The sequence below is a fragment of the Solea senegalensis genome, linkage group LG11, assembly GCF_019176455.1.
Source record: "Solea senegalensis isolate Sse05_10M linkage group LG11, IFAPA_SoseM_1, whole genome shotgun sequence".
Taxonomy (NCBI): domain Eukaryota; kingdom Metazoa; phylum Chordata; class Actinopteri; order Pleuronectiformes; family Soleidae; genus Solea; species Solea senegalensis.
Genome location: NC_058031.1, coordinates 17,925,817 through 17,951,109, shown reverse-complemented (window position 1 = coordinate 17,951,109; position 25,293 = coordinate 17,925,817). Strand labels below are relative to the sequence as shown.

Sequence of the window (25,293 nt, the reverse complement as noted above, 5' to 3'; positions counted from 1 at the left end):
TGAGTTACACTGAGCTACGCTTTAAGATTTTTTTTTTCCCTTTTAAGTGAAACTGTGATTCCCAAGGCAGAAGCCAACAGGGCTGTAATTGGGCTCCACTGAGCATGCTCCATAGAATCCACTGGCTCAATCTGTCACAAGGAAAGTCGGTGTCGGCTTTAAAGAGGAAAGGAAAGTCTGAGGCGCTCGGATGAGCGTCAGTGAAGCAGAAAGACTTTTATAGAAGAAGTGCTTAGAAGAACCGAGAATAAAGTCAGAGCAGGGTGGGAAAGTGAATCATGTAGAGGAGGAGTTTAATTTCCACATTAGATCATCGTCAGTAACCGCTATACTTCATGAGTCTGTGGAGGATTTGGACTTTTACTGCTGTTTAATGCTCTGCTCTTTCTTTTATATCGTGCTAACCACAGGACGAACCTGCACATTTATCTGGGGCAACGTGTTTTATCTATTTCTAGTTCAATGTGATATTTGCATCAGTAAATCCACATGTGGTTTAAAACATTGTGTATACAGAGTCAGGGATACTTTTGCACGCGTTTTAATATATGTATGTCTGAGACACTTTTTTTTTATCTGTTCTCAGTTGTTTCTGTTTGTATCGCTCACCAAGAAATATTACAATTTTATTATAATTTGACGAATTAAAACGTTGCTCCTCAAACTACAATGTCTCTGAGGGGGAGATAAATGTATAGTTATGTGAAGAAACATGATAGGACAGATAAAGAAAATATGTCAGTTTTCTTTATCTTATAACATGTCTTTTAAAAACATTACGTTTCGCACAGAGAGACTCATGTGATTAAAATTATTATGCTATAGTATTATTATTATGTAATGCCTGTGGTAGAAACTAAACAATATTTTCACTTGCAAAAAAATGCATATATAAATGTACACATTAAACATGGATTAAGTTGTTTTATGCACCTGGTGAAAATTGTGTTCAGTCCTGACACTGATGGACTGATGAATAGAAGAGAGAGAAATTCAGTGTGTCATAAATCTAAAAGGTAGCACCTTGTTTTTCTTGTGTCATAGTTTTGAAAAGCATTACACAGCAAGGGTTATGGTAAATTACACGGCCCACCTTTAAAGTGTGGAGTGTAACCGCAGCAGGAGGGAGGCTGGTGTTTATCAGATTCAAGGCAATATGTATGTATATGACAGGAAACGTTACAGATTTGGCTCCTATTTTTATATTTAATTGAAAGTGAAAAGTGTAATCTAAATTGAATGTTTTCTTTTGTCAATAGTTTGATTTCGTTGGCCCAGGAAACTCTGGCAGTGCTGTGTGTTGTGTCTGCAGTGTGTGTGTGTGTGTGTGTGTGTGTGTGTGTGTGTGTGTGTGTGTGTGTGTGTGTGTGTGTGTGTGTGTGTGTGTGTGTGTGTGTGTGTGTGTGTGTGTGTCACCCGGAAAAATATTATTTCAGTCAGCCCACTTAAGTTGTTAGTTTTGGAAATGTAACTTCCAGACTAAAATACACCAAAGGCAAACAGGTGACATCACTGCCCATTAACAACAGAACTAAGTGCCAGTAGCTCACAGTTTTTAAAAATTACATATATACGTAAAAGCACTGAAAAAAAAGTGAAATATTATTTAGTTTAAGTATTTCTCAGCTGACGGTGAAAATCTCCATGTGTGACTGTAAAATAATTACATATATATGTAATTATATATATATGCATATGTATTTATTTATATATATATATATATACATACATACATATATACTGTATATGTATAGCTGTATAAAACTAAGACTTTACTGAAATACAGTAATTTTTTTTCATTATTTGCTTATAATAATAATCCTTAGTGATCGTTAAATTATGAGAGCAGATTGTGTGTGTTGTCTGCAGCAGAGCTTGCAGTCAAAATCATCCCGTTATATGAGATTAAGTTGTATCTGTGTATTACTCCACCCGTTTATCAATACTGTACTTCCCTTGAAGATGATATGATGTATTCTCTAACCTCCAATCTTACAATAATCTTAATCATAACAACTGCATAGTGCCATACTTTAATTTCACTATCAGACCTGACCTTCCAGAAACACCTTCAGCTCCACACGCCATGACTGACCACGTCTTCTTCTCTTGAGCTAAACATTTACCACACAGCACATCACTCACCATCCACAATGCAAGGCACCCACACTCCACAGACAGACACACCGTCTCCCAGTGGCTCTCTCTGGCCTCCTATCACTGTTTACATCTACAGAAGCAAAAACAAAAAAAACAATAATCATCAAATTAAAATAAACTGTCTGGTCGTGTGTCCACTCTGCGAGGACAAAGTGATGATTGTGGTGTGAGTCCTACAGCATGCCAAGGTCAAGACCTTGAGCTGGAGGTCATAATCCCTTAATGTGTCTGATCAGTATGATGGAGTCATTAACACACACACACACACACACACACACACACACACAGAGACATTGGCCATGGTCTAACCTCTTGACCCATAGATCACGGTGCCAGATGTTTATTTGTTGATTCCCTCTATCCTTGAAGACATCCATCATCACTGTCAAAGTGGAGAAGGAGGACTATGTGTGTGTGTGAGTGTGTGAGTGTGTGAGGCAACTGTGCTGAATAAAGTACAAGTAAAAGTTCACGTGGTAAGCAGAGGCTGCAGTTTGGATTTATGTTAAGAATAGCATTAGCTGTGTGACCGCTCGTGGAGAAGAAATCCCCTGTGGCCCAAAATGTATCAACTTCATGGTCCTAATAACAAAGAAACTCCGCTGCAGCTCACGCCATTATTGTATAAACCCTTCATTTTTACATTTGTACAACTACACTGATGAAATATCGTGATTGGTTGTGAAACGTAGTTACTCATAATTCAATTGGTAACAAATAATTAGCAAAACAGTATCATCTAACGTGAAAACTTTAGTATGAATGACTAAGTTTTCAGGATTTTTAAGTCTTTTTAATTGATCTACAGTTCAGCATTGTTAGGTTTGGTTCTTGTGTCGGACATCCTGCTCATGACTCTTCCTGTGACCACACTCTGACCAATCAGTGGACAGCAGTGTGACGACATCAAGCATAGTATCGGCTCAGATCGCTTGGAACCTTGCCAGAGCATGCACTACAAAAAGTACCAGGTACTATCGCTAATGGAAAAGCAAAAATCTGTGGCGAGACGAGGTGAGGTGAGCTGGGACCATGTAGTGGAAAAGCAGCATTAGTGAACTGGTGGTGAAAACCTCATTGAAGATACTTGATGGTGACACACCCAAGGTACCAGGTTGCTGTTATTTATATACTAGTAGAGGGCGTCTATTTTAAACACATACATATGAGTGGTAATTCCTGCATATGACCCATAGTTTCATTTCTTTTAAATATACGGCAAATAAAGGTGTTTCTTATGTGTATGCAGCAAACTGTCACTTATGCAGGTGAGCACTAAAGAGTAACTTTGATTAAAATGGAAGAAAAGCATGACAATGCACCTGTTAATGGGTGAAACAACCACTAATAACGACCAGTAGACAAACTACTGAGGAAAATGTTGCTTTGATTTAGAGTCTTGTGATGTCAAATTCTACATGTGACGACCACTTAGGTTGTTTTTAACATAAAACTACGGACATGGAATTCCTATGACTCAACTGAGTTATAAATCACTGTCAACCACAATGCATACTGCACTTAAATGAGTATGAATTTCAAATTCATGTGTTAAGGAATGCGAGGTACAGGAACTCAGCTCCCATCAAACTATAAAGACTGTTGATAAGGTTGTCACTGGTAGTTTTTCTCCTCCTCGGCTGCTTTATGGATTCCACTGGAAACCAACTGAGAGGTCACAGACGGGAGAGAAGAAGGGAGAAAGGTGGATGATTTAGATGTGGGGGAGGAAGGTGAAGACATGAGAGGTTACTCAACTGGGATTAAACCCAGGATGAAGCTGTATCTGGTTGTGCATGTCTGTGCATTCATTCCTGTGATTGCATCTTTTTAAGGAGCCAAGTTTCCACTATATGATGGTAAAACATTTTTTGTGCTGAATGGAATCCATTAAAAATAAGGTGGGACTCTAAAAAAGTAGGACTTGTGTTATGGGTGGGAAATATAATGTACGTTTGAGTGTTTATGTGCATGTGCAGGTGTTTGGCAGTAAATCGAGAAAGGAGATCTTCTTCTTTCTCGACTTTGGCTTTGTTCCTTCTACCGCAGGACACAAAACCAGTTGGATTCTGGGAAAAAAAAAACCTGCAGTGAATTATAAATTAAAGAGAGATGTTATCTCTGAAAACAGAGAAGAGTTCAGATCAACATACTGTATTTTTTAAATCATTTTTAAGTTTTAAAAAGAGATGGAAGCTGCAAATGAGAATGAAATCAATCATAAATGGAGTAAATAACCTTATAACACATCCGACGAGTCATTCCTTTACATTCACTTGCAGACATGAAGTCACACAACACACACATGGAAACTTTCTGTGGTGGCAACATCTGTATGAAAATGACCTCATTCACATTCACACTCTCCAGAAAAAATGGATTTTAGAGTGGGAAAGATATGAACTTCTTTTCTTTTCTTTGAGATATAACAGAACTGAAGGTTCAAGCCCACGTTAAAATAAAGACAAAACAAATGTGCATTATTGCAGTCATTCAAATTCAAATGAAACTACAGTGTATTGCAGTGAGGATGAAACTGTGCGGATGACAGTCACGACAGCAGCATTCATTTTATGCCAGCAAACATTTTGTAGGAGCATTAAAGGTCAACATGTCATTGAAGTTAAAAACGTCTGAATCCTCCCTCCTGCTGTATAGTAATTTGAAATATGCCACAGTTTAAGCAGAAGGACCTTTAAATGACTTCCTCATGCTACTTAGGCTTGATCTTTATTTCAGCATCGTGGAAGTCCCCATGTGGTCCCTGCTGCCTGTCAGTCACATCCTGCTCTGGGAGTGTTTAGTGTCCAGTGGTCAGTGGCAGGGTCACAGCTTAATGAGGACATGCAGGAGTCCTGTATGTGTGTGTGTGTGTGTGTGTGTACTTGACCTTTAGGGCATAAACACTGATCTTATCAGGACCGGTAGTCCTCATGGAGACCAAATCCTAATATCTGGGGATCTGATTACGTTAAGGGCTAAGATCGATTAGGTAAGGTTCGATTAAAGTTAGGGTTAGACATTAACTGGTTATGGTTAAGGTTTGGGTGAACACATTGTTTAGGCTGTCCAAATGAATGGAAGTCAATGCAGTGTCGTAACAAGAATAGCAAACGTGTGTGTGTTTGTGAGCGTGTGTGTGTGTGTGCATCAGATACAAAGTTCACTGCTAAGGTCAAGCTCTAATCAGTCTAAATTAAGAGTTGGGGCACAAAAAAGTCCTTAAGGCAACAACATGGTGCATGCATGTGTGTGTATGTGTGTGTGTCTGTGTTCACTTGCAAAAGACCCACAAAAATACTGAGTGCAGAAGTCCACATGGATTTAAGACCAAATGTCTTTGTGTGCATTCTGCCGCTCTCTCTCCCTTTCCTTCTTGTCCTCTGTCCTCTTGTTTTCTTTCCTTCTCCTCTGTTTCCTCACTTGACTTATTCCCTCACGTCTCATCCTTTGTCCTCAGCCCATTAACTTCACCTCTTTTCCAACATTACCACCGTTCTCTTTCCTCACTCTCTCATTTTCATTGCCCGACACCTTTCTTTTCTTTCTTATAGATTGTCATTCTGAAATCATTTCTTTCTCTCACCTTCCTTCTTTCCACTCTGTCTATTTCACTCTCTCCTCATATGTTTTCCTCTCCGTGTATTCCTTCCTCTCTGTTGTGCCTCTCTTTATTTAATCACACTTTTATAATACTCCTGTATTATGTCTTGTATTCTTTAAGTTACATGTAAGTAAGTTTGCTACCTTGAGTGTGAAGCCTGAATTTCTGTATTTCTTCAATGTTTTTTGGTTGTTGGTCTGTATGTCTAAATAATGGCGTCTTGTAAACCCATTTGGGCTGGGCATATTCTTTATATATGACGTGATAATAAAACGTATCAGTCATATTGAAGTCCAGTTTTTGGTCATTTGAGAGACAAAGGAAATGTAGGCAGAGATGATGGGAATGAGATGCAGGAGTTGAACTGGACACCATCAGGTCACCCCCTCTGCTGTTTCTTTCTGCCGTCACATTCCTCCCCCTCTTCAACTTAAATAAATCAGCCAGAAAAAGACACGTACTGTGAAAAATGTTTTCTATGTAGAAATTCACCAAACGTCTCCTTCCGTTCCATCCTTCCTTATATCATCTGTGTATACAATTGCTTCTCTTCCCCTTTTTATTATTTATGCTAACATTCAGCTTCAGACATTTTCAAATAAGAAATAAATGTATTCTAAGGAGCAGAGCTAACAGAAAGAAAGAAAAAGATGTCCTCACGAGATATCATTGTTTTGTTGTTGTTTTCTCATAAACCAAAAGAGGACCAAACAATGTTGTCGCAGGAAAAGTAAGAATATCCTCAGAATCAAAGAGCTTACAGATATTTCACTCTGGATTGATATTGATCAAAACACAGGCACAGTTCAGACCTGCACAATGATCCGAAAACACAATGCTTCTTTCTACAGATCCGATCACAACAACCACATATGGAGGTGGTTTGAGGACGCATGTGGCCACATTCCTGAGCAAAGGGAAATCGTTCTCAGGATGCATTAAAGCCGCCACCGCCTCAGCGCTAACACTGATCACCACATGATTTCTTCTCATCTGGTTAAAATCTTATTTCATGTTACAGCAGCAGGAGCAGAGATTCAACACACTCGGCTCCTTCCGATTCCTCAGTTCTACCTGTCACTTGCACACGGACACACAAACACTCACAAACACATCTGTGCAGTCGGACCTGTTAAGCTCAATCGACATGATGTCAATGTGCTTTTGAATACGAGACATGTGAAGCCAGATCTGATCTCATGTGGTCAGATGTGGGCACAGCTTAAACAAGTTCCAGTCGTCTGTTGGGCACAAATTGATCCTGGTAATAGTTGCATCATTAAAGCAAAAGCCACAGCTCTCACTTCCTTCTGAAACAAGGTTAAGTTTTCTTGTCAAAAATCGCTAGCTTGGAAGACAGAGAAAAGACTTACTGCAGCTGCGTTTGTGTTGGGATTTCTTACATTTTATGATCCATCCCTCTCAGCATATAAAGTAATTGAAGAGCAACATAATCCACTGAGGAAATAACGGATGGAAGCCTTTTGGTCCTTGGTGTGTAATTTTACCTGCACATACCATTGTGCATGGGTAACATAAACTCTGGTCGAATATTAAAATGTAATCACTGTTGGCTTGTTACCTTTCTCGCCTCAGCACTTCCAAAGAGCTGTCCACCCTGGTCTCACTGTCGCTGGCTCACTGGAGGAACAATTCTCTTTGGCCAAAACTGAAACAGAACACATGTAAGTGAGGTTTTAAAGTGCTATCAGCACAAACTCTGCTCAAGACATCAGTGGATTATAAGCAACAACGCTCCACTTAGGCCCCGCTCATACTTTCCACATGACATCAATTTTGCACAGTATCCAAATTGCAAGACACTGCAACAAGTTTGATGAAGATAAAAATGTGTGACAAAAGAGCATCATGGTACAAATGAACTCTCCTACAAAACATTTCATTTAAAATCATCATCACTGTTTTGAATGTTTTCCATGAAAATTATAGAAATAAAAAATGATCAGTCGTACAATTATGAATCGTCTCGCAATTGCAATATGTGTCAAAATGACCATAATGTGAGAACCCATAAAGTTTGAGTCTGTGTGGACTGTGCGCACTGCGCAGTGGCAATCTCTTATACATGTAAAATAAAAACCAGCTGGAGTTAGCACTCAAGACAGTGCAAACCTACGCCATCACCTTTGTCCAGATCACTACCAAGACCCGATCATAGTTTCTCACTTGGGCCATAAACTCCATTTCACTAAAATCCATTCTTAGTTTTTTGCGTTATATGTTATGTGCAAATGCAGCGGAGGCATTAGTGTGAGCGTTGCAACAGGGAGGGTAAGACCAGCAATTGGGGCCCCGAATTAAAAGGAGGCCCCTGAGGGCGAGAGCAATTACAATTGAGTTAGAACCCATTTAAGGAGACTGCAATGATCAGAAACTCACTACTGAGGCCAAAAGCTCGGCTTTATTTCACAGCAGCAAAAAAATGGGTTGGTTGTTGGTTTAGTCTGTTTTGCCCAGGGCCTCCAAAGTCTCTTGAAACACCCCTGTCTAAGATAGACAAATGGATGTAAGGTCATGTAGAACATCAGTCAGTGCCCTGTCCATCTCAGTGAGGCAGCAGCTGTAGCGCCTCGTTCAAAAGTTGCAAATAAATTGGTAAAATCAGCCGTGAAACCTGAAATAAAGCCTAACAATGTGTGACCTTGGTTTGAAAATCTAACAAAATGTTCCTCTCAGAAATGAGTTTGCGACAGAAAAACAAAATATGCATGGAGCGAAAGCCTCCATTTTACTCAGTAATAACATCAACAGTATCTTTCTTGAACTAATTAAAGTTGGCACGGCAGTCCATTATGTGACAGTGTGGTGTGACGGATTTATAAATACATATTTCAGAGGTTTTATTGCACTGTAGAAACAAATCAGCTTCTAAAGCGTCAGGTTATTGACATGTCAGTGTAGGAAAGGCACAGGTTTAAATAATAAAATGAATAATAGCTTTCAAGGTCCTGGTATTTATAGTGGTTCCTGTTACTCCCAAATAGAAAGGAGCCGGTGTTAAAGTTGAAACCAATTTTTTTTTCATATCATGACGAATCAGAATGCCTGTGTTTGAAAAGCTTCTCTTTTTTTTAACAGCATCTGGCTCAAGAGAATGTTGGGGAATGTGTGTTTGGATGTGTTTCAAATGCTGTTTGGCCCAAAGTCAACGAAAGGCATGAAAAATGATTAATAAAACATCTCAATGGCAGGCACGTCATCACAACTTCAATTTTGGCTGGATTATTTAATTGCACAACATTGTTTGCTGATCTTTGACGTTGTATGTTGTGTGCGGTGTTGCTAAGAAAGAGACGACTTATAAATGTGGAAGGTGACAGGCACATCTCACTCACGAGAACACTGTTGATCTCCAACAGTGAAATGTTGGCTCATTATTTAGCAGGGAAGTTTGTATTATAGAAATGGAACACGTGGGAATATTGCTGAAAACGCTGTCTTCTTTGAGTGATCTGACATCATCATTCTATGTTGATTGAAGGGAGGAGGTAGAGAGAGATATTCAGTAATAGGAGAGCTGTTAATGAGAGAGAGAGAGAGAGAGAGAGAGAGAGAGAGAGAGAGAGAGATTTGCCCATCAGCTTGTCTCAACAGACATTGTCTGATCTGTCAAAGCTTCATAGAGAATCAGGTCTGGAAGGAAATTCCATCATGACGTTGTTTCTGAACACTCGCGTCTCAAATTAATAACATCTGTTTTATTAGTTGTACAAGTGGGCGGGCCCAAGCTGGATAAGCCCACACACGACGACGCCCCGGCTCAATGATCGCACGTCCCAGAATTAATCAGTGACTTTTTTTTGTTGCTTTGTTTTCTTTGACCTCAATACAAAATAGAGTGATGCAAACAAACGAACAAAGCAATGTTTATTTGTGCTACAACCTCATCATATAACCTATTATATATTATACGTTATATATTATTATTATTATTTTTTTTTTTTTTAATGCACAAGCTTGAGTAAGTGCTCCAGTGAGAGAGAGAGGAGCGGTTGAGTGTGTGCGTGTGTGTTACTTCTGATACTGAACTGAAATGCAGAGATGGGAGTAAGTCTCAAGTCTTAACCTTCAAGTCTCAAGCAATTCCGATGTTATTCTTGCAAGAATCAAGCAAGTCAACTTGAGTGCCTGCTTTAAGTTCAAGCTACAAGTCAAGTCGTATGAATATAGAAGATGAAGATGATTTCCCACATATACCACATTTAAATATGCTCACAAACACGTTATTTTGAACTGGTTGCGTTATATCTGTAACAGAAACACTGTATTACTCATTTCACTACAATGTAAGGACTGCTTCATGGTCCCATGCATATAGATTTTATTGATGGTAATTATGTATATATATATATATATATATATATATATATATATATACACATACATATATATAAATACATATATATAGATGTATATGTAATATTAATGGATTACTGAATTAATTGACAACTATTTTGATAATTGATTCATCGGTTTGAAGCTTTTTTCGTGATTAAAACATAATTTCTTTGCTCTGGATAACAAACAAATCATTCAACGTTAATAATTTTGGTTTGTGGACAAAAAAAGACATTTAAGAACATCATCATTTCCAGGTTTGACAAACACCGATCAACATTTTTTAAAGTTTTACTGATATTTTATGGACCAAACGATTAATCGAGAAAATAATCGACAGATGAATCGATTATGAAAATAATCGTTAGTTGCAGCTCTAGTTTTGAGCACTTATAACCAGCTGGTGACCCACCGCGACTGACTTCCTGAATCCTTTCTATGTGGGATTTTTTGGTGCCTAATGGAATTTCACATTGTGGTGTTAGCGTCGCTTGGTTGCCAGGTTTGTATGCAAGGCCGCAAAAGCAGACACCCAATGTTTTCTGTGTTTCAAGAACAAAGTGTAACGTTAACACCTCAATAGTTGAGAAAATGTGAATATTCGATACTGCAAGTCAAGTCATTTAGATTTTATGCTCGTCTCAACACAGATTGCCTCTGTCTGAAAAGAGTTTCCACTGTATACTGGTTACCACTCAACAACAGCACATGAGGTTTGCACCGATGGTTCGGTTGGTGACTCTTGGTCATCATGTTGATGTCCCTCTGCCTCTCTTGTTCTCTCTGACTTTGTCCTTCACTGTGTCCCCACTCATGTCAACTCCATTATCTGTATTCCTACTCTCTTGGCCAAGAAGGATAAAACATTTATGAGCCGTCAGTCACACGCACAAGCACACCAGCTGTCTCCTCGTCTTATTCTTCAAAAATCATTCCGCATCCACCACTTCTGCACGACCGCCCACATTGTGAATTCATGAACTTCTGCCCTGCCATCCCCAATCACCACTCAAGGAGCAACAGTCTGATTCGTCAAAGTGACGCAATGTCAAGATGCTGGTAAGTGGTCTTACGTTTCATCTCCACTGACAGCTTTAGGAACAACTCAGCCCCTGGAGGATTTTGTAAGACGAAAAGAAGGTCCTTCACTCAGACTGTACAACTCAATCAGACAACGGACCACAATTCTTTAAAGAGAGATTCTGGAACGTAGTCTGCTTCATTTAGGGTAAATTATATTGTTCCAAAGTTGGGATTACAAGAATGAGACACACACATGTGTGGGTTGTTTGTTTTTTTTTGCCAGTACCATGTTTGAATCTCATATTACTGTTGTTGTCTATGATTGGAAATGACACTGGGGGATTTACAGAGAAAATGACAGAAGGGAAAGTTAAGCAAAGTAAAAAATGAATTTACTTAGATTAATCAGCTCAGCTTCTCTCGTTCCTCTATCCTGTGGTTAAAGAGGCATTTCCAGTAACTGCTTCTTTTTTTTTTTTATCAAACATAGGGAACACACAATCACAAGCTAGCGCCTGTTCTACAAATGAATGATTCCAGCACTTGAACACTCACTCAGCCTGTGGCCTCCTCTTCTGTTAGTTTCCCACGTCTGTGTGTCCTTCAGAAACAGTTTGGACAAATGTCGTGCAATCATCAGCCACCTGAGAGCTTTTCACTGCGACTTCAATCAGCAGTTGTCACTCATTTGCAAAATCTGGTGTCTTGTCCTTGTAATTTCAACCTTGATAGGTTTTATCAGTGGGAACGATTAATAAGCCTATAATCACACATTCCCATTAAACCTAAATTAGAATACATTTTGTTTTGCTACGAGTGACATGTGTGTGTATACTGATTGCACATTTTATGATGGTTCAAATTATTGAGCAAAACTGTTTAGACACAAAGTAAACATCCACTGTGCAAATAACAGACACATTTGTTTTAGCTTATGCGCGCTTAATCAACATATAAACAGAGCTGTTTCATTTAGAATAAACTAAATTCTTTCCTAATGATTGTGATGAATATTAACAGGGATCTAAATTATAGGTCTCGTTCAATATAAGTTAAAACAGCCTTTCCAAAGTAAATAAATGTCACATCAATGACAAACAACATATACTGTAAATAATCACAGCCTCTGGCCTCCAGGCAACATTATACATTACATTTCACTGTGTGTCTGATTTTCCTAGAACCTTTTTTTTTTTTTTTTTGCCTGATGAAACCATACAGTAATACTTCTGAGTTTCAGGCAACAGCACATGTTGAAACCCTGACATCTAAAAAGGAAAAAGATTTTTTAAACATGTTTGTCATTGAAAAGATCCACACACACAAAAAGAAAAACGTGTTTGTAGACAAACAGCAGCACATTTATTCAATCACCAAACTTCAGCAGTTACTTAAAACCTGCTGTTATTGTGAGTAGCAGAGTACCACCAAAAGGAAATGGAGGCTATGTGTTGTCATCACTGTAGTCCACAGTGATTTTACCTTGTTCTTTGTGCTGAATGAATGATTCGTGCTCTGTGCACTCTTTTTTCCTTCTGTTTTCAGAAAACACTGATACGAGTAATTGTGACAGACCATTGCTCACAAGTCACGGTGTGATTCATTATGTTTTATTTTCCAAGTATTTGTTGCATTTGCCTTATCTGGAAATATGATAATGTTCATTATATCGTGAAGTCAAGTCAATTTGATTTATATGGTCCAACACAGTTTGCCTAAAAGGGCTTTACTGTAGTATGTACAGCAAGGGACACCTCTATCTTCAGACTCTCACACAGTGTGATGAAATACATCAGGAAGAGCCACAGAGGAGGAATCCCTCTCACTAGTCACTTTATTAGGTACACAGAGCATCTAAAAAGGTGGTAGGAGTGTCCTCTTCCATCTGCTTTAAGGCTCAACATGATGTGCGCTCCAGGGCTGAAACAATTACTCGATTAATCAATTACTAAATGAAATTTAGTAATTTAAATTATAAAAATCTATTAATCGGTTTGAGTGTTTTTTTCTTTTTAAAGAATTAAAACAAGCTTTCTGATTTTTCAGCTTCTTAAATGTGAATATTCTCTGTCTTTGCTCCTCCACAAATAAATCACTGAAACTGCATAATTCTGTTTTGCGGGACAAAACGTGGCATTTGAGGACATCTTTTCCAGGTTTGGGAAACACTGATCAACATTTTCTGACATTTTATGGACCGAATGATTATTCCATTAATTAAGAAATGAATCAACAAATTAACTGTCTGAAAATAATTGTAAGTTGCAGCCCTAGTGCGTTCAGAGATTGTCTTATGCGTATCTGTTCAGCTCTGTGTGAAAATACCGCTAAATCAACTCAATCCAACCCGTCTGGTGACAACAACTACACCATGTTTAAACTCATCCTCAGTTTGAACCTCAGCATGTCGTCCTGACCACGTCTACATACATAAATTCCAAATGTAACTCGCTGATGAAATATTTGTGTTAACAAGCAGTTGAGTCCAAATTGAGTGTACCAAATTAAGTATCTGGTGAGTGTTTACATGTGATAACTATGCTTTATTGAGGTTGACAGTATGCAAATATGTGTTGAATACTAAATCAAATCTATTGCAATATACTATTAATAAAGTGAGGCTTTCTAACTATGGGCTATGACAAATGCTAAGCAGTGGAAAAAGTGACGTTGTTGTGAGCACAGGATTGACCCTGCTGATCTGCCAGAACATGAAAAGTTCTCAACACGTGAATGAGCAGAGCTTAAGAAGACAAAAAGCCCTCAGCACAGCTACACGACACACTCTCATCTCAAGCACCCAGCATTCCCACAACACCTCCTTCCTCCTTGCTGCTGAGCCTTTTTTGAAACACATATGAGAGCCTCTTCCCTGCTGCAAACAAGTGTTCCCAAAAGTTGCCCTGACACCTTAAATGTCTTGCTCTCACCCTTTCGTGACCCTGGGTTCACGTAAAGATTTGCTTGTGAATAGATGCACATGGGAGGGGGGTGTGAAGAAGGTAGCCCGCAACTTCATTAAAGTACTGAGCACGTCCCAGTGGCGTCTTGGGGGTGAAGAAAGGCCAAGTATGTCCAGGACTCACAGCTGACAGGGGGGAGACGCATGTTTTTGGGTTTTATCAACTTTCAGTGGAGCACCTGCCCCCCACACTGTCTGTGCACGCCCCTGCTGCTGTGTCTTTTCTGGGTCTGTTCCTTGTTGAGAGTTTCGTGAGGAGCTGAACTTTGATGTGGTCTCCATAAAAGTTTCGCCAAGCAGCATTTCTTGTTGCTAAATACACGGTACTTCCAGATGATTTTGATATGGGGAAATAACTCATATGTGAGAGCGCGTCTCACACGGCGCGTTGTTTGTTGAGCGGCTGCTGCCGTGCGTAAAGGACGAACAGGTCATTGGAGGCGCGCGCTCTCCGCTGTAAAGGCGTGGTCTCTGTCTCTCTCTCTCTGTCTCTCTCTGTCTCTCTCTCACTCTCTCGCTGACACAGACTCGTGCTGGGCAGCTGCTGGTGGAACAGAGCAGGAGCTTCAGCCTCAATTTAAGCAGCTCATCAGAGCGGCAGTCGCTCCGTGGAGCGAACTTCGGTTGGAGACACTTTTACGCACAGGGGAACTACCTGAAAACACTGGCACAGTGAGAAGAGAGTACCTGCACTTCCCCCGCTATATTGCCCTGGAATAATGTGTTTGACTGTTAGCGACACATTTTGAAGTTATCATTAGTATCACTTGAAGCAGAATAATTCATTATTTAACAGAATGAAGGAATTTACTCATTTCACGATTCTTGTTGCGCTCCTCGTCGCCTCCGTCGCAGCGAGCAAGTTAAATGTACCTCGGCTGAGACTGTCTTATAAAGGTAATCTATCTATCTATCTATCTATCTACCTGAGTTTTTTTTCCTCAAATATTCTCTCCTCTGTGGTCTCGGGTGGACGTTTTGGCTTCTGTTATTGGAGGATTTATGTGCTTTAGCAGAATTTGCTTATCAGGTAGAAGGAGCTTTTCAGTGCAGTCAGTGTGTGCGCTGCCAGAGCAGATTCTGGCGGAGCTTCATCTCTCAGCAAGAGGCATTTATTGTGTTTGTGTCGTTTAAAAAAAAAACCTTTTCTATCTAGGATGTTACACAACTAAGAATTCTTGTTGTCTTTAGCAGTTTGGATGTAATTCTCTGAACCTTGATAATGACCTTTCATTCTTCTCAATAAAAGCTTTATTCTGTGGATGACTATGCTTAATTATTAGGTTTGTATTTAGTTATAGACGTGTTGCTCACAACTTGAATTGTAACAATATCTTGTCTGCCATATCATAACATGTCTTTTTGGCCTGTACATGCTCTCTCTCCTCCTCTCTATTCTAAACCCTGCTGCTGGCCATGAGTCACTCAGGTTAGTGATAATCAGTCAGTGAAGAACTCTGCACTTGTGTGTCAAAGTGCTGTTGAAGCCGTGCTCTCATTGTTTCATTTCTCGGGTCTGCAATCATCATCGGCGATAGATATCACACAGGATTTCCTCCTGTTCTACGTGTTTTCAGGAGAAAAGTCACAGTCTGAGCTCACTGTTCTTCCTGTTGCCTTGACTGGAAATGCTGCCCGGGGGAAGAGATAGAGAGAGACTGATAAAGAAATCTGAGTGTACAAATAGAAAGGGATTTTAAAGCTACATGGGAAATAATAAACAGCCACAGAAAGATAAGAGATTTTTTGGTTTTTCAGTACATTTAGTGAAGAACGTTTTAGCCCATCTGGTGACAGAGTGTAGGATGGGAATGTTAATGTGTCGACAGTCTCTTTGTCTGACATGCTGATATTTTGGGTCACGTCACATCAGTTTGCTCCATAGAGGATTGAACTTGATGTTTTCAGGGAGACTTTTGACCTTTCCTCTCACATTAGCTGTATAACAAAAAATTTCACTTATGCATAAGGAAATAAAAAATCCTGTGGGAAATTGACTCGTTCCATCTGAACACGCTGTGAGAGCTTTTCTCAGGCCAAAATAACAGCTTATAACATAAGATATGCGGATAGAACGTTATGGTCGTACATTGGAATCAACCCTGTGGCCTTTTATCAATTCAATGTGACAAAGTTAGTATTTTATCCTGTCTATCCTGATTTCATTTTGTAGTTTTTTCCACTTCAGTAAGTCTGATCATTCCATAAAATGTATTGGATCTTAACTAACAATTCTGAAGAGAACAGATTTCAGGAAACTGTCTGGGTTTGCTGGGGGACGTTTTCAGTGTCAAAGAGGTAAAAGTTTTGGAAACCTTGCGTCACAATTAAGGAGCAGCAGCAGCAGAGTGGAGGGGACGTGTATTTCTGAGCAAACAAAGTCATGCCCTGGGCAAACACAAGAGGAGGAAGAAGCAGAGCATAAGTTATTGACTCACTCGTTAAAAGCTTCTTTTCAAGCTCCCACATTTTCACTTTGGTACAGAGCAATAAACAGCACCGCATTAAAAAGCTTTTTGAATTATTTGGCATTCCAAAAAAAAAGCTTTACTCATTTTACAAGCAAGATGAGGAGTGTGGGAAGAAACTCTGCCTATAAGATCCCTCATATATGATCAACCAGCTCTCCACTTCCTGTCTACATGACCCCAAATGTGATGCCAGCGTTTGCGCCTCAAACATAATTTACTGTTTGAGTCAAGTGTGTCTTTCTCTTGTCTCTTTGGTCAGAGGTGAATTGCTCCTTGTCTGTTCATTTGTATCACTCTTGAGTCTTAATAATTTCACACTCACACACTCTCTCTCTCTTTCTTTCTTCTCATGTTTATTTGGCTGTTCCTTCATTCCCTTTTCGTCATAACCCATAGAAGCCCAGAGGGTGTTTGTATTCCCAGGGGAAGGCAGAAGTAATTTAGCGACAGGAAAAGCTGCCATTATCTCATTTTAATCAATTAGTGGGTAGAAGTTCAAGCAGGAAGAAGGCAATTTTTACCTACGAACGATTAAAGTTCTTCCTCTCCTCCTTTACTCTCCTCTCTCATTCTGTTTAGTTTAGACTTTGCAGCCACGGTGCAGTGATTTAAACATAAAGGGTAAATTTGAGGTACATTTAGAAGTCATTTGTTGTTGTTTATAACAGTGGAATTAAAAATCTATTCTATTCTAAATAATATCAACTATTTTAAAATAAACTATCCACCAAATTTAGGCAGGATATATGAAGGTTTTATTGTAAGGGTTACGCCAGTAGTAGTTAAGGTTAAGGCCAGGAAATTAATGAAACTGTGTGTGTATATGTGTGTTTGTGTGTGCGACCAAAACCTGGTCCTAATTAAGTTTAGGGGTAAGATTTAAATTGTGGTTAGGTTAAGGTTAGGGTCAGGGATTAAATGGTTATAGTTTAGGTTACAGATAATGCTTTGTTTTGCCAAATGAATGGGAGTCAATGCAGTGTCCTAAAAGGGTAGCTGTGCAGACTTGTGTGTGTGTGTTTTGGCACTTCTCCACAAGCGCATCTCGACTCGCCATGGCACGACATGGTTAGTTTGCTTTTCCATTAGCGATAGCACCTGGTACTTTTTTTTTAGTACCTGCTCTGGCGAGGTTCTAAGCGGGCTGAGGCGCTACTATGCGCGACGTCACCAGACTGCTGGCCACTGATTGGTCAGAGTGTCACAGGAAGCGGCATGAGTGCGACGTCCGAAACAAGGTCATGGAGGAAGTACTGAACAAATCTTTTTAATTAACTGACTAACTAATGATTCAGTTACACTGAAATTACTGTGTGACGCGTATAAAACAAAGTCTCTGCAGTTTCATGCAGCCGTGCTGTGATGACTCCTCCCACGTTGAGGAGGTGCTATATTGTAATGGAAAACCAACCAAACCGTGTAGAGGCGAGCCGAGGTGGTACTATGTAGTGGAAAAGCATTTATGTGGTTGACTGGACCCCTAGCCCTCTCTACTGAGCATCTATAACTAACCTCCCATCATGCCTCTGTCTTTCTCTCCTCGTCTCCCCATGTCTTTCATTTATCTTCCAACTCCCCTCAATCTGCAGTCTTCTTTTATTCATTTGAATTTCCTCTGTGTATTTGTGTTCCTCTCTCTCTCACACACACACACAAACACACAGTGACTTTAGACTCACACTCTGTCTCATACAATATTCACTTTGTCTCACCACAGGCGGGGTGGCGGGGTGGGGGGGGGCACTTGAAAGCAAAGACACTCACATCAGCGTCCTATTTTGATCAGATTGCATTAGTTCCCAGAGAGAAGCACTGTGTTTGTTTTTGCTTTCAGCACTTACAGAATTAATGAGTTTGTTTTCTCAGTCAGCGTTGCCCAGATGCACACATTCAGACGGGTGTTAGTTGTTCTTAGGCGGAGCGGGGCAATCTGTCACAGGGAGTCTGTTAGAGACTGTGGACCTGCAGGAATGTAGGGTGTCCCTTTATTCTTTTTCATCTGTCTTTGCATTGTCGCACCTATCGCACCCTCACAGTTCCATAACAGCTTGTTCCTTCCAATCTTTTTCTTTCCTACTTTTCCTTTATTCAGTTTAAGTGCTCGCAGGCCTCTGAGCATCAAATATTTTGTGGAAGGAAAAAAAAACAAAAGAGGAAACAAAAGAGAGAAGCATAAGGGTTTAGTACCCGAGCCAACTGGCTTGTCAGATAAGATTTTTTACACGTATATAAGCTGCGGCTCTGAGAAATATTGGAAGCATGCAAGGGTTGTGGAGGTTTTAGTGTTTTTGTAATGGCTGACATATGTTTATATTTCAAGTGTTTGTGAAAGTTCTTAACATTCAGTCGTATGAGTATTTAGCCCTTGGGCTCAAAGGCCAATATTCAAAACAGTATATGAACAATAGTCTAAAAGGTTTCATAAAAGTCAGAGTGATATGTAACAGTCCAGGTCAAACTTGTAAAATCTACTTTAAATATGAGGGCATGCATTCAAAGAGGCTGACACATCATGAGACGTTGAGAGATATTTAAACATTCAAGTGAAGATGGAGGGACATCTACGCACAAGTGGCTACTTATGTGCTGCCATTTTGGCTCCACTCATCACTGTTTACAACAGTCAGCTTCAGTCTTTAGCTGTTACTAGGCAACTGATTATCCCTCTTGATGAAGTTTATTTTAAGACCGTTAACAATCAAATCAAATCCTATTTGTTTGTAGAACATTTAACTTTTAAATATTTTCTGCAGATATATGATTTGTGGTTATTTGGAAAATCATTGTAGGGAAAGGTGTGCTTCTTTTTTTTTCATCAGTGTGGTGCTGAGCGTGGGTTAATGCTAAGTGTATTCTCATATTACATAATATATTGTAAAGGCAGAGCCAGATGTCCAATGTTTAATTTTATAACAAAATTCACTTTTCTGCTTTGCCATTAGGGTTCATACTGTGTGTACAAACCCCCTCTAAAACCTTGATTTAGTGTTTTGTATTTTTTTTTATTATAATTTCTCAGCTTATAAACGGAAAATGTTATTTTACTTCGTATTTTTAAATATGATATACAGTATTGTGTAATGTAAGCAGCACAGTAGTGCTTTGTCCTTTCAATAAAAATTACCCATATTTAGTTTGGAGACTACAGTGTGTGGTTTTGTGTGCGTGTGTGTGTGGTATGTAGACTTGCTGATGGAGGAAACACTTTGACACATGTGAGTGTTGAATGAGGGTGTGTGTGTGCGTGCGTGTGTGTGTTTGTGTGTGTGTTGGCTGTCGATATCACTGTGCTGACACATCAGTGTGGAGGTGTTTTTGATCTCTAAAGCCTTGTTGCACATGCAAGTGTGTGTGTGGCTGAAGTTAACTGTGTGTGACAGTAATTGTGAGTGTGTGTCTGTGACATGTGTGTGTGTCTTAAGGTGTCACCTGTGTGTCGCGTCGACAGCATCTCGTATGTGGCAGCCCACAGATGTTGGCCAGGCCAGAACAGAGAGGAATTAGACACATGCCGAGCGGAAATTGACAGTAAACGTGTGAGACGGAGAAGGTGTCTGTGATGTTAGAGGAAGAAGAACAAAAAAGAAGGGTAGTTTAAAGCCAGATAAGAAAATTAATGGCGCGAGAGATCCAGTGTAATGACAATGGATGGGAAAATCTGCCCTTGATTGTTTCTTTATGTAGAAATGAAAACAAAACTGTCATGCTGATAAAATAGCCCCACTTGTTCCTGCTGTGAAACAAATGAAATGACCCTACAATTACATGGTGTGTGCCATTTCTTGGCACAGCAGGTTTGAAATGAACCTTAAATATAATGGCAGCTGGAGTCCAGCAACATTAAGCAGAAACAGGTGTCTGTAAGGTCATTAAACACTGCTTTTAGTCAGGGACAAAGTGGAGACACACCCCACTCGCTCCAGTGTGAAGAATATAAAAAAATGAACTTGTATAAAACACACATTGGCCGGTAGCATGAAAATTGTAACCAAGCACAATAAACACTAGTACACCCAACCTAGACGATCCTTTCTCTCATATATGACCAATAGCCAAGTTAGGATTATGACACATGAAGAGTTTTTCTTGTGAAAAATCAAGGTTTGGGTTAAAGACGTTCCACTGTTCATCCCAAATTTCTCCTACTCAGACTTGAGTAGCCCTGAATGTCACAGAACTTCCTCCTTTCATTATCACTTCAACGTTTAAAGGTGACAATCTATTTTGCTTGTTTTTTTATTGCACCCTTATACTCGATAGACTTCCCAGATTTCCCAGGAAAATGTCTACAACTGAAATGAAAACCTCAAACATTGACTTTAGTCATTATGTTTTGTGAGGCGAGGTCATCATGGACTAAAATTTTGTGTAATATTTGTCTTATTTAGTTCGATTTTAGTTGTTGGGTGCCTTGCTCAGGGAGACGCCTGCCCTTCCGGGGATTTGAGCCAGCAACCTTCTGCTTCCAATTCCTTTCGTCTTGGCCTTGGGCTGCCCCCATGATATTGCTAACATCCCAGGTTATCTCGATGATTGTATAGGAGACGCAAAAATAAGCTTGGAGCTAATTCCTTTGTGATTGTGTTGGAGCATATTGTGTAAATATGTATCACATGTGTTTTATTTCTGTGAGTTGCACATTCACAAAAAGTCTTGTGCTTTGTGGCTTATAATGTATTGCCAAAAAATAAATTCATATCATATCATATACAGTATATAAAGCATATGTCTTTTCGCATGCAAGCCCATGAAATCCACGGGAGGAAACAGTCCTGACAAACACCATATTTACTCCTCCTGTCTGAGTGAGTTATATTGTAAGAAACACAGCAGTGTGCGGCTCTTTTATTAATGAAAAAAGGAACCGATTGTTGTGAGATTCAGTACATGGGGCTGGGTGCCACAGACAGCGTATGGAAGTCTTCAAGTACAGGCAGTAACAGAGACAATTTGGATTTGTCTGTGGAGTCAAATTTACAGTTTCCATTTAGCAAATTGCTTACCACGCTAATAAATGGAAAGAGACGTTCCACATCCAACATCTTAACTTCACTGAATGGTTTTACTTTTTTAACAACATTTAAAGCAGAAGTATGTAACTTTGAAAAACGACAGTTACATTCAGTCATCACGAGACTCTCTGTGTATTTCTCACCTGAGCAGTATTTTGAATCTCATGACTTTCCTTTTACATTATGGAATGGAGGAAATGCCGCAGCAGCATTGCGCTAGTAAAGTAAGACGTGCCCACAAACGTCTCAAAAGTGGATTTTACTGCAAAAAAAAAGAAAAGAAAGCAAAAAAACAATTGTACGTTCAGCATTTTGAGAGAATAAATGCTTCTAACAACTGGTTAACTGTGGGGTGTGTTTGGTGCAAGATCACCTAAGCATATGTCATGTAGGGGCACCGGCAGTGTTTTGGTAATTACTCAGAATTCCTCGGAGGGGGGGAATGATCTGAGAGATAAATCTAACAATCCACCGTTCCTTAAAGTCCTGGGATAGACTGGTGGATTTAAACAGTTAAGCTCTGCTGCAAAACATGTCATGACGGGTTAAATGGTCAGTGCACACCAGTACCAGTACTGCACTTTTGCCCCTAATGCTGCATGGCATGAATCAACAGAAGATGAATGGACGTAGACAATGTCCATGAAAAAGAGGGAAACCTTCAACGACAATGTCACAGAAAAGAAAGTGAGAGGAGGGGACAGCAGGGAAAGAGGACGACGTAATGAATGAAGGACCTGTGAATGTGCGCAGAAAACAAATGATGGATCCATGAAAGAAAAGAAAAAGAGTGCAAGAGAGTGAATGAAGAGATGAAAAACACACATTAAAGGAGATGCAAATACCAGAGGAAGAGGTCATGGTAGTGCAGATAATTGGTTTAAAAAAAGAAAAGAAAATGAGAAGGAAAGGGAAAAGGCAGGAGTCTCGACAATGTGGCTTTAACCATGTAGTCTTCTACTCTGTGTGTGTGTATGTGTGTGCCAAATCCAATCCCAGTGGTCCACCGCGATGGCAGTTGTTTTAACACGAGTGTTACAAATCACAGCAGTAGACACTCACCAAGGGGGGTTCAAGTCCTGAAAGCTATTTATCTAAACTTTCTACACTCTGCCACACCCTGAAAACTGGAAGACACAGAGCAGCTTTATTCCCTGCTACTCTCACGGGGTTTGATCCTCCTCTTGCCCCCTCTGCTATGGTCTGATCTATTGTTTTGCTTTGTCACAGTGTAATAAGAAACAAGAGTGGACGAGACAAGATAGCCACACTAGTGTCTCTGTAAGGCCGCACCAAGGCACAGCAACCACTAATGCACTCAGTATGTTCACCGTCACTGTCCTGAATGGGGAAATACAGTAAATGCCTTCACCACAATGCAATCAGTCACGTTGTTGTTGACTCACTTGAGGTCACAAAGCCTGTTTCACCAAATATGCAACATGCAAAATACACTGATTTTCCTGTTGGGTATTGTGACATGTTTCTCTCATCAAAACAAAGCCATTATTGCCTATGTATAATCATGATCATGCAGACTACAGTGGGGGACTATACTGCTATTTGTGAGTGACATATTTCTGTGCCCTAACTCACACATGGCTTTTATGAAAGTGGCCCCTGGATTGGCATTATTGGCACGTAAATGTCCACCCAAAACTTTTATTATGTTCAACAAACCACAAGATCACAATAACACCTTGTGAAAACTTTGTTTCACTTGGACTAATGTTGAACTTGGCCTCGTCTCCCATGTCACTGTTGGCCAAGTGTAGCTCTCGCATGCTTAGCTGCGGTGTTGAAATGACAAATAACTCGCCAGTGTTTTATATTGAGTATTAGTTTAGCTGCTCCAGCTTGAGGAAGAGACATTCATCCGCTACAATTTCTGTGAAATAGATAAACATCCTCAGCTCTGCTCATGTGGGGTTTTTTTTTTTTTTTAGCTGGAGACATTAAAGGATTACGGGACATTTTACAAAGTACAGCTGGGCATTCCTGCAGAGCACAGCAAGACTGCACAGGAAGGCGAAAAGTAAAAGAAAAGAAAGAGCGATTACACACTGACTAAAATCATTGTCGGGACAAAGAAGGTTCCTCTTGTCTTCTCATGTCATTGCAGTGTCCTGCCATTTGACACTTGGGCTCAGATGCAAATCAACGTGTTTAAGAAAAAGGCCAGAGGTGCTGGGCAGCCTCTTCAGTGCAGGGTGGAAGCTACTACATGTCTCACACACACACACACACCGACGTGTTGTGTGCCTCCTGTCACTAAGACAAACGCCCACACTCTTCAGCAATCAATTAGTTCCAATGAAGTTGCTGAGAAGACGCGCCGGGGACAATGGCTCCACTGTGGACTGATGTGTCTATTAAACAGCAGCTGACAAACACACAAACATCACACCGAATTGATACCAGAGGGAAACCAGTGTTTTTGCATGTGTTTGGCTGTTAACAGACAGAGAACTGTTGAATGGAAACAGCCAGCTGTCTTTCTGGACTTAAGTGATGCATCTGTACTTGGATTTTCTGGAGAGTAGAGCACCTGCTTCATACGTATAGATTAGTTTTAAATGTAACTAAAAACGGGAGCTTTTCTCTTAGATTTATTTAGCTTGCAATGGAAATATTATAAATTTGAAAAACATCTAATGGACTTTTGTCAAGGCGATAATTCAGAAAAATAATATGTGACATAATTTACTTCCTCTGTAATGTAACAGATGTTAACCATATATCAATATAGCTCATTGACCATTAACTGACTGGAAATGTTTACTTTTGGCCACATTGTTCATTCCTAAATGGAATAATCTGAAAAAAAATGTCTGTAATTTTACAGCTGACTATAGTAAAAAAGCACAGAATTATTCCTAGACTTCGCTGCGTTGAGTTAAAGTGTGTGTGAGGTCAGCAGAGATTTGAGCCGGACTGTGTTTGCTGAAACAAATGACAGCCAACGGAAAATTATGAAGAGATTTTGAGGCCTTGAATGAGGTGTCGGGGGAGCGGAGGATTAGAACAAAAGAGTGAAGTCTAAGAAGAGAGGGAAGGATAGCACTTTTGCGTCAGGATAAATATACTGCAGGGTGAGTGATGAAATAGAAGGGAGTGAGGATGAAGGAGAGTAAAGAGGAAGGATGAGAGATTTCTGACGTGAAGGGATAAATAGGGACCTCGAGAAAGGACATGGATGGAGTTAAGAGAAGGGAAGTTTGTCATGGATCATTTTGGATTAGAGAGATAAAGTGTGTGTGTGTGTGTGGTGGGGGCGTGTGGATGAGTAATGGAGGAAGAGTGGATTAAAAAAGGGTAGTAAAAAAGATGAAAGTGCACAAAAGAGAAAGATGGATGGAGACAAAAGTAACTGGCCAGGGTTGAAGGAAGACAGGAGAGACTGGAGGGAGGAAGGACAGGAAGAGGAGGGTGAGGGTTGATGAGGTAACACTTGTCACTGTCTTTTGATTGGCCTAGCAGGAAAGATCAGGTAACAGGAAGTCTAGATGGATAGATAGACGTTACAGAACTGGGATTGTTTCTTTGACACGGCTGCAACAATAAAATAAAACCCTCTCAAGACACTTTCACACTCGCAAGGTAAAAACAGTAAAATAGGAAACACGGTTAAAAGAACAACAACGACAGATAGAGTCATGTGCAGTGCGATGGCTGTTTGATAATGCAGAGGGAATAAAGTTT

The 25,293-nt window shown here is 39.9% G+C and overlaps 1 protein-coding gene and 1 long non-coding RNA gene across 2 annotated transcripts in view; one reads left to right on the top strand and one right to left on the bottom strand.

Annotated features, from left to right (window-relative positions):
- The window catches only part of LOC122777243, a 91,704-nt gene that overhangs the window by 11,825 nt on the left and 54,586 nt on the right, over positions 1-25,293 (bottom strand). The window contains exon 4 of the long non-coding RNA XR_006361301.1: positions 7,347-7,433. This is a non-coding gene — a long non-coding RNA (uncharacterized LOC122777243). The remainder of the gene's footprint in view (positions 1-7,346; positions 7,434-25,293) is intronic.
- Positions 14,619-25,293, top strand: part of sema3bl (sema domain, immunoglobulin domain (Ig), short basic domain, secreted, (semaphorin) 3bl) — a 57,003-nt gene continuing 46,328 nt past the window's right edge. The window contains exon 1 of the mRNA XM_044038336.1: positions 14,619-15,005. Within this exon, the coding sequence (XP_043894271.1) occupies positions 14,906-15,005 (100 nt within the window). The 5' untranslated portion in view covers positions 14,619-14,905. The remainder of the gene's footprint in view (positions 15,006-25,293) is intronic.